Here is a 13,103-nt window from a genome sequence, read left to right on the forward strand (position 1 = left end):
TGTGCCACCACAATCCAGGGACCCCCTGGGCAGCACCGTGTCCCTGAGCGAGGCCACCCAGCCCAGCCCCAGCCTGGCAGCAGGGGACCCACTGTGCCTGTGGGCAGGGCATGGCCAGCACCTGCCTGTCCTGGGCTCGGTCTTCATCCCAGGATCATGTTTTCCACCTCATCTTCCTGATCCACCTCCATGTCCTCCATCTCTTCCTCTGTATCAACTTCCATCATCTCCTCCAGCTCCTCCATCTCACCGACCTCCATCTCCTCTACCATCTCTTCTCCATCTAATTCCATGCTCTCTTCATTATCCATATCCACTTATATCTCCTTCTCAGTGTCTCTGGCTGCCTGCATGAGGCTGCACAACCTCATAGTGGGGTCCCTGTCCCACACCATCCCCACAGAGCTCCAGCCTGCCTGGGCAGTCAGGAGGTGCCCCCTCCCTGGAATGGCACTGTACCTTCACTGGGACAGGAGTGCACATCCTGGTGGGATTGGTGCTGAGATCAAGGCACAGGATGAACTCAGGACTGATGCCAATAGCAAGAAGCAGCTGAGTCCAGGCTGATGCTACTAGGGTGAAGGGTGGTTGGTCTCGAAGAAGACTGGAGACTCTGCTGGCTACAGGGAAATAGTTGTATTGTGCTCATCAAGAGATGCTAGAAGCTCCACCTGGAACACTGGCTGTGATACGATTAATCTGGGACCTGTGATGTGACAGGAGTTCCAGGGCCCCTCCAAACTGGGCACTTTTTGTCATAAAATGATTGAATCCTTGAATAATTTGGCTTGGGTGGGTCCCTAAAGATCATCTCATTCCAACCTGATCAACACCCCACCAGTCCAGGTCACTTAGGGCCCTGTCCAACACGACCTTGAATGTTTCCATGGATGGCATATCACAGCCACTCTGCATAACCTGTGCCAGAGCATCACCACCCTCATGGGAGAAAAACATCTTCCTCAGATGAAAGTTAAATTGAGCTCCTCCAGTTTGTAGCCATGCCCCCTTCTCCTCTCGCCACAGGCTCTGCTGAACACTCTGTCCCCATCCTTCCCCCGGGCCCCTCCAAGTCCTGCTTGGCCGCAGTGAAGCCTCCTCAGGGTCTTCTCTCCTCCTGGCTGAGCAGCCCCAGCTCTCTCAGCCTTTCCTCAGAGCAGAGGGGCTCCAGCCTGCAGCATCTCTGGGGCCTCCACTGCCTTCCCTCCAACAGCTCCAGCTCCTTCTGTGCTCAGGACTCCAGAGCTGGGGCAGGGGTGAGCCCGGGAGGGGCTGCAGCTTCATGGGCACCAGCAGGGAATTTTGTGTTATCCCTGGAGAGGAACTAAATGCACTCTGGTGTTGAGGGGTAAAATGAAAGGAATCAAGCCTGCACTGGGCACCTTTTGATTTACAGAACTCCTTGTATGGTATCAGGTGTACCATTGCACCTGCAGCACTCTGAATATTATACAGAAATTCTGCCATTTCCACGTGTACTGATTGTCTGTCCAGGTGTTCTACTGGGATTTCTGTCTTTCTGTGGTCTGTTCACTGTAGGACAGTCACTGAAGATCAGTTGCTGCTCACCTAAAAAATATTTACCCTCCTTCGCAGGGTGGACTGGGAACTGGAGTCTCAGGATAAACTCTGCACTGAGAATTATTTCAAACTTTTCAAAGTCATTTAATGAGAAATTCTGTGTAATTATGAGAAAATCCTCACTCTTACGTATTTCACAGGTTAAAGGAGATATGTGTACAACAGCGTGGCTGGAAAGTTCATCCCAGTTCATGACTGAGGCTTATGAAAAACGTATTTCAGATGTTAGAACAGAAACAAATGTGTGCATGACCCACAGGCAAGGCCAAAGTGGGGCTGTGCCTCCTGCGTGCCCAGTGGGCATTGGCTGTGCCTGGGGGCCTGCAGCCCTGCCCAGCACCTGGCAGAGGGCTGCAGGCTGGGGAGGGGAACTGCCTGCAGCCAAGTCCAAGGTCCAGACTGATAGAGCTGCTCACACCTTGGCCGCAGCTCTGCCTGGCATCTCACCAGTTGTATCCTGTCCACTGCCTTGTTCCTCAGTGCAGTGAGAGGTCTGTGTGCTCCAGGGTGATACTTCACACTGAACATCTCGTGGGATCCTCTTGGGAAAGTGAGACAGGGAGTCCCGCATGCTCAGTGCCCACGGGGCCAGGCCTGGCATCGGGAATCTGGGCTGTTCCTGGCACTACCCTGGGACCTGCTGCAGCTTTATGTGGCTCTGGATCACAGAATCCCAGAATGGGTGAGGCTGAAAGGGACCACGCTGGGGCTTCTGGTCCCACATCCTGAGTCAGAGTCATCCCACAGCACGGATCTGGAATATCTCCAGTGAATGAGAGTCCACAGCCTCTCTGGGCAATCTGTTCTAGTGAGTGGTCACTTGCAAAATAAAGAAGTTCTTCCTCATGTTCAGGTGGAACTCCCTTCAGTTTCTGCCCATTGCCTCTTATTCCGTTGCTAGGTCCCACGGAGCAGAACTCTGAGCCATGCCTGCAGATATTTATACACCGGCTCCTGTGCTGGCACCGGAGTATAGCTGGCGGTGAGTGCAGCGGCCGCCAGAGCCTACTCGGGCACGGGGCTGACGCTGCTGCAGAGGCCGTACCAGGGGCAGGTTCTGGGAACGGGACAAATTCTGGGGACGGAGCAGGTTCTGAGGACGACCCAGCCCCGCCGACTCCACGCTCTCGCTGCCCTCAGGGGAGGCGGGCCCGCGGCCGGCCCGGAGGAAGCGCCGCCCGGGCCCAGCGCCCAAGCGCAACCCGGCCCCGCCTCACGCAAGCGGCGCCGCCTCTACTTAAAGCGCGCTCGGCGGTACTATCGCCTCCTTGTGCCCGCCGGCCCCGCAGCTCCACCATGTCGGATCGGCTGCCCTACAAAGTGGGTGAGTGCGAGCCTCGGGACGGCCCCGCGGGGCTCGACGCCTCCCCCGAACCGGGGCGAGCATGTGTGGGGGAGCGCGGCCTCGGCGGCCGCGGCGCCACGCTCGATGCGGCCGCAGCGGAGAGGACGGCGGGTCCTGCCGGCGGCGGAGCCGGGCCTGAGCCCTCTGTGCGCTGGGGGAGCCACCGCGGGGGAAGGGGGCTCGGGCGCGCTGCACCACTGGCTTACTGCTCGCCGTTGTGCCGCTCTGCCGGCCCGGCTGCCCCGTCCCTCCCTTGCCGCTCAGAGCCCTTGGCGGGAACAGGCTTAGCTCCGAAGGTGAATTTCCCATCCTGGGACTTTTGAGTCATGCGCCCTGAAGGTTTTGGCGGGTATTTCTGTAGACCTGAAACTCCAAAAAGAGCCCCAGCTTTTATAAAGAGTTGGGTGTTCCTTGGAGGCTTCATTCAAGGAAAAGGACATTAGTCTGTAAGGCTCAGATTCATAAATGATTTACCCTGGAGGCTCTGGACCTAAAATACTGCAGGATATTTTTTTAAACAGCCCTAGTAAAGCTACCAAGCCCTTAACAGAGGTAAGATTAAACCACCTCCTCTTAGTGTATTTGTTTCCATGGTCTTTTCCTTGACTGTTTTAAGGCAGTTTTCAGTCCCTGTGGTGTACAGGCTATGTTCCAGTCAGCTCTAGCACGTGCAATAGCTTCAGCGGCCTCAGGCTTCATTCTGCAGCAAAATGCAATTAGCATATCTGTATTAAACCTGGCAGTCTGACTCGGAATCCTGGTGTTTCCCAGTGCTCTAAACAGTCTGTGTTCACGAGGTAGGTGACAGAAAAGCATCTGAGTATGGCCAAAATCAAATGGTGAACTTCTGAAATCTTTCAAAGAATCTCAAACTGAGTAAGAAGGACACTGTGTTGGCTGGTGCTGCAGAGTTGATGCAGCTGGGCATTCTGCTTGACCCTTGTGTTTTTAAGGCTGGGGTTGAACATCCATGGTGAATGCAGTGAGCCTGTCAGAAGTCTCTCTTGCTCATTTTTTGCTGGACTTTTCTGCTGTAGATCCTTTTTACTAAAGTAGAAGTAGACTGTAGCTAAGGTAATTACGGTCACTTAAAATAATTTGTGTGGATCTAAGGGGGAAGGACCAGTGAGGAAGGACCTGAAGTTTTGCTGTGAGGAGGGGAGAGATAAGCTGGGCTCAGCTCCTTGTTCACTCTTAGGGAGCATTCTCTGTGTGGGAAGCCGCTACAACCAACCCCTCCCTCACATGCAGGCCAATACTATGGAAGCCAGTCCCTATAGGAAGTTTTGGACTCTTGGGGAGTGTCTGCAAGAAGTGTTTAAGGCTCTGGCTTACTGAATTCATGGGCCTTGGGATGTCCATGTGCTAGATCACAGTTGATTTATGCCCTCTTGCAGTAGCATGCTTTTTTTTTTTTTAGAGGGGCTGTTAGGTTTGGTCTAAATTAAACTAAGCTCCTGTGTACCTTAGTGAAGAAGCAGGGAGTAACTGGCCTAGGGTTTGTTTTTTCTGCAGCTCTGTCTCCCAGCTGTTGCTGGGTGTTCTGTTCAGCTGTTACAGCCAGGGCCTACCCACAAGTGTGTGAACAGATACCAAGGTCTCAGCTAGTCAAACTCTGACATCTGTTCTGCTTCTCTTGCAGCTGACATCAGCCTTGCAGACTGGGGTCGCAAGGCCATTGAGATTGCAGAGAATGAGATGCCAGGGCTGATGAAGATGAGGGAGATGTACTCTTCATCCAAGCCCCTGAAAGGTGCCCGCATCGCTGGCTGCCTCCACATGACAGTACAGACAGCAGTGCTCATAGAGACCCTCATCGTGCTGGGGGCTGAGGTAATGTGGCTCTGAGTTTCTCCCTCAGCTCTTGGGTAACGCTCTGCCAGGTCACTGCTTCTGCTTATGTAACACCTTATGGAATCCTGGCAAATGTCTGTACTTTTTGGATGAGGCTGTAATCTCCACATGGATGGATTATGTATTCTCTCCTTAAGCAAGAAGCTTGTTGCCTGGCCTCGGCACCCCTGGAGTGTGGGGTATGTGTGTTCCCTGTGGACATGCTTCAGCTTTGAGTGCCTGTTGTGCCCTGGGCAGTGCTCACAGCTGCTCCCATACAGTCATGCTGTGCTTGGGCTTGCAGTGGTGTGGCTGCTCGTGCTGCAGCTCTAGGGACTGCCTCCAGCACAGATTAGCCTGTATTAAGAACCCCACAGTGCTCTGGTAAAGTCAGCAAAATCTAGTGAAGTTTTCTGAGAGCTTATGCTGCTCTTGAGCTGTGCAGGAAAACAACAGGGATGCAGTGTGGCTCAGGGATTGAGGACGGGCGTCTCCACTGAATTTTTTGTGTGACTGGACCGGTTACTCTTATCCATATTAAAGTCTGAGATACATAGAAGCCATTTACTGCCTTGTATCCCATGCCTGACTTGCTAAATGAACTCCAGACATCACAGCTGAGTGTTAGCTGTACAGGGCATGAGGAAAGCCAGGTATCTGAGCAAAATCTGTGTTGCTTTTATGCTGAGCAGGGAGCTGACTGGAATTTTGATGGATTGTTAGGTATGTGTATGATCTGAAGTTCCTTCTTCCTGCAGTTTGGCTGCCCAGAGGTGCCCTATGTGGGATCCCTCTCTGGGAACAGTAAAGAATTGAACAGTGTCATGCTGATTGAAAGGCATTGGGAGGAGGAATTTGCTCTGTAGCAGTGAAGGTGTTTCCTCAAAAATAGAAGAAGGCAGGTATGGACACTGTGCCAGCTCAGCCTGGCACATGCTGCTGTGCAGGTGTTCCCCAGCCTGTTTAGAGCTGTCCTGTGGTTCCAAATGGTGCATTGCTGAAGGAGAGCTTCAATGTGGAGGTACAGTTCTGGCTTTGTTCCAGCCACTCTTTGTGGAAGAAAAAAATCCTGTCCCTCAGCAGGATTCAAAAGGAAGCAGTAGCTGTTGAAATTTGGGAAGCTTCTTGCTGCTCCTTTTGGTGGATGTATCCAGTATTGCTGGCCTAGGAAGTAGCTGTGTGATTAGTTAAGCATTGCCAAGCTGCTTTAAGCAGAGCATAACCTCAGGTCAGTGTTACATGGGATTCATTCAAGTCATTCAGGGACATACCTGCAGAGACTTGGTTTCTCTAAGATGTGGTTGTACCTTTAAAGGTGTGTGCTGCTGTGTTAACTCCTTGACCTGATGCCTGTGGATTAATTTAGGCTTTAATTTGAGTTTGGATTCGGCCTTGGTTCATCTGTTCTGTCAGAACTTTGGTGCCAGGGAGGGAGGAATGAAACTGATAAAATCATACCCATGTAATGAGGATGTAGCTCACTGCAGCATAGTAACCTTGGTGTCTGTTTTTTGGCTGGATTAACAAATAGAATAAATACTCTACTTCAGAGTATAAGTTCTGTAATATAATAAGAATAAATTCTATAATATAAATAATAAGAATTTGTAACAAAAAATAATCCTTTCTATAACCCTTGATGTAAATACTAGGGTCTGAGCCCATCAGGTGTGCCAGTTATTTTAGGTTCTATGTCACTACCACAGGTCTGAAGTGTAAACAATACATAGGTATTTTGTATAGTTTGAATGTCATGACACCTCCTGATGTCATCTCTGCTGGTATGGGGGGAGCTTGCGAAAAACCCAGGTGAGGGGGTGCAGCTTTAGGTTATGGGTTCTGTTTTCCTGTGCTCCTTCCAGGTGTGTTTTCATGACAAGTGTTGGTAGCGTAGGCTGCTTCCTACTGCACCCTTTACTTGGAAATGTCATTTTTTGATCAAGTGGGATGAGTATCTGAAAACAGGCTGGATGACTGTGTCTCATTGCCCTCTCTATGCAAGCTCTGTAATGAGTGAATGTGCAACTAGCTGCCATTCAGTCCTGTGGGGAGAAGAGGGTATGTGGCTCTGGGTGCTGTGAGCTGGTAGGTGTGCAGATCCTTTTCAGTGCAACTCAGCAACATGCTGTTGCTTTTCTAGGTGCCTGAGCATAGTTATGAAATCTGAGGAAAACAATTAGCTCAGCTGGAAGGGCTCCCATGAGTGGAGCACAGAGGGGGAAGTGGATAAGCATAATCTTAGAAAATGCCTGGGTTGAATGTAATGTTTCAGCTGCATTTCTGACTCTTGTGAGTGCCAGCAGGTGTGTTGCTGCATGTCCATACTCTGTGGGCACTTGCTATAGGGGTGTTGGGAAAATCTGACCTTTATTGACCAAAACTTCCCAAACCCACCCTGTTGGGCACCCCTGAAGATCTGGAGTATGCTCTGGCTGTCTGGGAGAAGTGCTTGTGAGCAAGGAGGTAGCTGAATATATGGCACAACTAAAGCTAATTCATTCTCTCTATGTGACATTATTTTCCCTGATTTAGTCAAACACACAGTTCTCACCTTATCTTTGCAGAGCTACTGAAAAAGGCAGGAATCCGCACTAATTTCTTTCTGCTCTTGCCCCCTCTTTAACTCCTGTGTTTGATAGAGATATCTCAGAACTTTGTTCAGCAAACAAAAATTGGTTATTTTCCAGGTACAATGGTCAAGTTGCAACATTTTCTCCACTCAGGACCACGCTGCAGCTGCTATTGCAAAAGCTGGTATCCCTGGTAAGTTTTCCATGTTCTGGTTTGGCAGAGTTGGGCTGTACTGCCTGTTCCTGCTAAATCAAACTGTGTACACATCAAGCTCCTCTGAACATGCTAGAGGATAGAAACAGCCCATCGAAGCAGTGGTTGTTACAAACCAGGACATTTGATTCAGGCTGTGTTGCATCACCCTGTGCACAGGTCTCCCAGCAAAGGCTGCTGTTGGGCTCTGTGTTAGAGCTCATTAAGATGATGGGATGGGTGATGAAATGGAGTGGGTTGTAGGGGTGTGTAGCTGGAGGTGTTTGGTGCTTTCCAGCAAGCTCTGTGCTAAATAGGGATTGGGAAAGGTAAGGGAACTGCCTTACACCCTGTCACAGTGGCAGGGTCAATACCCAAGATATTTAAATTCTATTCTAGAATTAGCCTAGCTGTGTTCCTACCTAATGTCCCTTAAGTGCTATATCAGGATGCTGCTATCTTCTTACAGTCATGTTCCAATAAAGAGCAATTCCTCACGGATCAGTGTAATACCTGCAGCTGTTGGCTGTGTAACTCAGCTGAAGGAAGCAATCCTCAGTGCTGGGAACTGCACTTCCTGAGCCCAGCTGTTGGAACAGGCTAAATCTGGTTTCTGGAAGTCTGCTTTGGGAGGCGTCTCTCATTTCTATTATAATTATCTATTGCCACAAGTTTTTCCCTAGCTGTGGCACATTCTGTGGCAACAAAGTGATCCCTTCATCAGCTCCTTTGGCGCTACCAGCTTCAGGCATTGGCTCTGGTGTGGGATGTCAAAGGGCCACATGGGATTCTTTAGACATTGGGTTGTCTTCCTCACTGCTTTCAACACCCAAAACTCAACTGAAGAGCCATTTACAGGTTGAGTGTTAAAGTATTTGCCCTTTGTATCCTTGTTTTTGGAACTTGCTCTTTTTGTTATTTTTGCACTTCACATACTGAATTTGAAACAGTGGAGGAATGGTGGGTGGTCCTTTGGCTTCAATATGAGATCCTGATACACATAACTTCAGAATAGGTAACTGCATGATTGGCTCTTCATGGCTCAGGTCAGTTTTCTGTGCAAACAGTGAAAACATAACAATTTAGCCAAGTGTTGGGGTGTGTAAATAATGTGCCCAATATGTGTTTGAGTGGTTGAGTATGTCTAGGATTGAGTATAGTGTGAAGACAGTACAGATGCCTGGAAAGACATAAATCCTGGTGGATGCAGTATGCCAGTGGTGGCAACCTGTTGCTGGGGCTGTACTGGCATAGAAATACACTACAGTTAGAACAGATGAGGCACCTCAACTTGGATTTTAGTGCTGGGCTAGAGACTGGAATTTAAATTCAGAGTTGCTGAAGAGTTTATATTCTACTGCTTAGCTCATGCTGAAGTCTGGTCCCTCTTTTCTGCTGTGCTAGAAAATCCTGTAGTTGTGTTTTCATTTATCTGTAACAATATGCCCGGTGCCTATTTCTAGTGAGTGGGGTGCTGTGGATGTGAGTCTTTCTTAGTTTGCTTTGTCTTCTCCTTTTTAATAGGGAAGATGAATAAGGAAAGTAATGAAGTCTCAAAATTTTGACCTTGTTTGTGATCTGAAACAATGATTATTCTGAAGTCTGTTTTTCAGTGCAAATGTCTTTGTTGCCCTGTGGGCACAGATAATCATCTGTCTGTCAGCTGCTGCTGGGAGCTGCTGATGAAATCTTCCTTTGGCTGCTTTACTACATGCTGAGTAAGAAACTGGCTAATGTTTTGTGTTTGTTCCCATGCAGTGTTTGCCTGGAAAGGGGAGACAGATGAGGAATACTTGTGGTGCATTGAGCAGACCTTGTACTTCAAGGATGGGCAGCCCCTCAACATGATTTTGGATGATGGTGGAGATCTTACCAACCTAGTTCATACCAAATACCCACAGCTGCTGAAAGGTGACTTGTGTTTTGTTTTGGCAGGCACAATTCTGCCTGGGAGGATGTTTGGGGGGGTGTTTCTGCAGGAATTCACTGCTGGTGTAAAAAGGGGTGGGGGAAGAGGGACAGGCATGTGCAAACAGGCTGTGAAAATTCCTTACAGTTCAAGACCAGAATCTCTTACCTGCAGGAGCTGTTTCTACCTTTGCTCTGTAGCACATAAGCTGCATTAATTTGTCCTGGCCATGTTTCACTGTGCCCATTACCTGAGAATGACCACTAGTTCTGATGTCATACCAAAAGCTTCCTGGAAGAGGGCTGTCTTAGTGCAGTTCTGAATGAAGTTGTGACTACCTGTAGCCTTCTGTGGAAAAGGAGCAGTTTTCTACCTTAACTGGTCGTTCAGTTTGTCAGTGAAGATGCTGATGGAGTCAGGGACTCTTGCTTTGATTTGCTTTCCATGCAAATTAGTAAAACTTAGCAGTGTAGTGTTGCTAGCATGTGTTTATGTAAAAGATTTATGTGAAGGGAATTTGACATGAGCAGGTTGATCTGTGCCTGGTGAAGTATGACAGACTCTCCTCAGCCCTGCCAGTGTCCATCAGCTGTGCTGCAGCAAGATGTGTGCCCAGGATTGTTAAAGGGCACATTTGGTCTGGGATGTGAGGGAAATTGGTGGGTGATACAGTGGGGTGTGTTGGTGCTTTTGTAGAGGGGAGGTTGCTGTAGAAGTCTGCTGGATCAGCTCTCCTCTGAGTTGTGCTCTGCTTTAGCAGGAAGATCGGAGGAAAAAATCTGAAGGTGGCAGGCTATGAATAGGGCTGTGTGAGGGGAGCTCCTCTTCTGTGTGCTGCTGCAGGTAGGGGCACCAGGAAGAGGGAAACTTTCTCTGTGACAAGCCTCACTTTTGTCCTTCATCCTCAGCCTGATGTCACTCATAATCCAACGCTCAACATCTTTGTGTTATTTAAACTGTAATGAAAGTTTTTTATTGGTCTTTGCTTAGCCTCTCTTCCATCAAAGGTCTTACAGTTTCTGGGTTGCCTTTGTGTGATACTCATGACCTCTTGCTTTTCCCCTGTCGGATGCCAAAGAATACCACAATTGATAATCCCTCTGTCTTAATTGTCTTTTCAGAGGCTAAAGAAAGTTTTCCATGTTCATTCTCTGTTTTGCATGGTTGTTTCCCTGCCATGCACACCTTGGTTGGTGTTCTTGTTCCCAGGGTCTTTGAGCTGAGCTCCTTTCATACTTTCAGCCCTCCTGTTGTACTTCTTTCTCCGCTCCAGCCCTTTTCACCCTCTCACTTGTCTTTTGATCCTGATGTGGGAGGGACTGGCATAATACAATGCAGTAGGACAATGGCTCTTGAACTGTCTAATGTCTTGGTGTCCATCTGTAGCCTGCCTCTGATAAAAAACATCCCTGTGTGGGTTTGCTTCCTGAATTCATGGAAATAACTCTTACTCTGGGGTTTTAAGGAGTCTAGGGAAGATGCAATACTTGTGTTTCCCTTCCCAAACCGGCTGTAGTTGAAAAGCTCCTTGCAGCAGTTCAGTAAATTAAGACTGATTTCTGTAGAGGATTGCAAACTTGATCTGTTTTAACTTCCAGTCCATTGCTCCTTGGAAATAGCAAGACTTCCAGAATGGGACTCACAGAGTAGTCTTAGTCCTGATCTTCTTAATCTGAGATCTGTGCTTAGCCCTGTGCTGCAAAGTCTGCTTGAATGAAGCAGTGTAGCATCCATTTTTGGTATCTTACAGCTAACAGAGGCTAATGTATCCTAAGGGCTTGTGGGGATATCTGACCTCTGTGGAGGTGGAACAAGAGTGGCATTGGCAGACCATGGACAGTGTGTACATTGTGAGCACAGGAGACATTTTGGCATGAGGCAGCTGAAAATGCCATTTTCCATTTAAAGGCTGCATAAGTTTTCTGGGCTAATTTCAGAGGGAATTGTCTTCCATACTTCAGCTGCTTCTAATTTAAATAGTTTGGTCCTGTGTGTGTGGACCTGCTCAGTAAGCTTCCCCTCTTCTGAAGTGTGCCTGCAGTTAGGGAGAATGGCCTTTGTACTGTTGGCTTATTCCATTAAGCCAAATGCCCATAACACCAAGATAAACAAAGGAACAAAGGAGGAAAGTAACAACTGACCAAAGGTGAAAGTCATCTGTGCAAAGGAGGTCTCTGGCATCTGTGCAAAAGCTATGTGTGGGGAACATTGGCTCATTTGTGATTCATTGATCAGGTGAGAAATACAGGGCAAAGCAAGTCTGAGCATTTAGCAAGGCTGTGTCAGTTTAATTCAAGCTTGTCCTTGCTGCAGACCCTTCTCTGCTCTCCAGTCACTCGGGCATTGACCATGAGTGGTGTAGGCAGTGCTTGGAGCAGCTGCAGAGTGGTTTAGACCAGCTGAAAATGACAGCAGGGCACTGCTGGGGTGCCTCTGGGGAGGGGAAGCTGTTGGCATATGGGATGTGAGGTCTGCTTAGTGCCATGGAAAGACAAATCTGCTAAGCTCAGGACTTACCTCTGGAGAGCCTTTGAAGGATGAGGAGTGTCTCCTATTTGCCAGATACACAGGAAGAGAGAGGGCAGGTTTGAACTGGACGTTCCTGATGTGACCTCCAAAAGCTTTCCTTCAAGGGCATGACTGTCCATGACCCAGGCAGATGCTCTGGAAACTGATGCTTTTGGAGCCATTTCACTGTGCACAAGGCTGCACTGTGAACTTGAAAGTCTCCTCCTAGCAAGCCCTAAATATGCCAAAGCCTGAATGCATTCCCATGCATCACCAGCAGGTGACCATCAGGGGAGTGGGGCTGTCGAGGGCTCTATGCTGAAATAGAAGTGGATCAGTCAGCCTAATCATAGAATCACAGAATGGTTTGTGTTGGGAGGGACCTTTTAAAGGCCATCTATTCCAACCTGCCTGCAATGGGCAGGACACCTTCAACTCAGGTTGCTCAGAGCCCTTTAAATGTTCCCAGGGATAGGGCATGTGGCACTTCTCAGGGCATATGCTAACCTCATTGTAAAAAAAAGCAGCTGTGTTACTATCTAGCCTGAATCACTGTATTTCAGTTTAAAACCATTCCCCCTTGTCCTGTTGCAACAGTCTGTCCACATCGTGTAAGCCCACTTCAAGTGTTAAAAAGCTGCAGTGACCTCTCTCTGGAGCTTTCTCTAATCCAGTTCATCAGCCTTTTACCTTCTAGTCCGGTTGGTCTCATTTCCCTCATTTGCCACAGAGCGGTCTGGGGAGGAATGGGAGGGTCTCATGGCTCAGTCTCAGGCTCCACTGGAGAATCTGTCCCAAGTTCTGCTGCGAAAACCATGTTGAATTGCATGCAGAATTCTCTGGCTGGGCTTCAACCAGCTCACAGCTGGGTTTTTTGAGGAGTGAGGGTGGTTTTGGACCAGACTTGGCATCTATGAGTGGGCAGTGCCCTGGAGCCAGGAGGACCAGTTGTATAATGAGGGACATCACCAGCTGGTCAAGGGAGGGGTTTGTCTTGCCCTGCTCTGGGCTTGGGCAGCCTCACCTTGATTATTCTGTGGTTTTGATCACTGCAATACAAGAAAAACATTAAACGATTAGAGAATGTCCAAAGGATGGTGAATGACCTTGAGCCATGTGAGGAGGGCTAAGGGCACTTGATCTGTTCAGCTAAAGGAGCCTGAG

At 48.8% G+C, this 13,103-nt stretch overlaps 1 protein-coding gene across 2 annotated transcripts in view; it reads left to right on the plus strand.

Annotated features, from left to right (window-relative positions):
* Nucleotides 1-2,792: 2,792 nt before the first annotated feature.
* AHCY (adenosylhomocysteinase) overlaps nucleotides 2,793-13,103 on the plus strand; it is a 24,291-nt gene continuing 13,980 nt past the window's right edge. The window contains exons 1-4 of one of the 2 annotated variants that reach the window (XM_015647752.2): nucleotides 2,793-2,905; nucleotides 4,569-4,759; nucleotides 7,447-7,522; nucleotides 9,281-9,433. In XM_015647752.2, the coding sequence (XP_015503238.1) occupies nucleotides 2,878-2,905; nucleotides 4,569-4,759; nucleotides 7,447-7,522; nucleotides 9,281-9,433 (448 nt within the window). In that variant the 5' untranslated portion in view covers nucleotides 2,793-2,877. The remainder of the gene's footprint in view (nucleotides 2,906-4,568; nucleotides 4,760-7,446; nucleotides 7,523-9,280; nucleotides 9,434-13,103) is intronic. The other variant, XM_015647754.2, reaches the window with a different exon arrangement.

This window comes from Parus major, chromosome 20 (assembly GCF_001522545.3).
Source record: "Parus major isolate Abel chromosome 20, Parus_major1.1, whole genome shotgun sequence".
NCBI lineage: Eukaryota > Metazoa > Chordata > Aves > Passeriformes > Paridae > Parus > Parus major.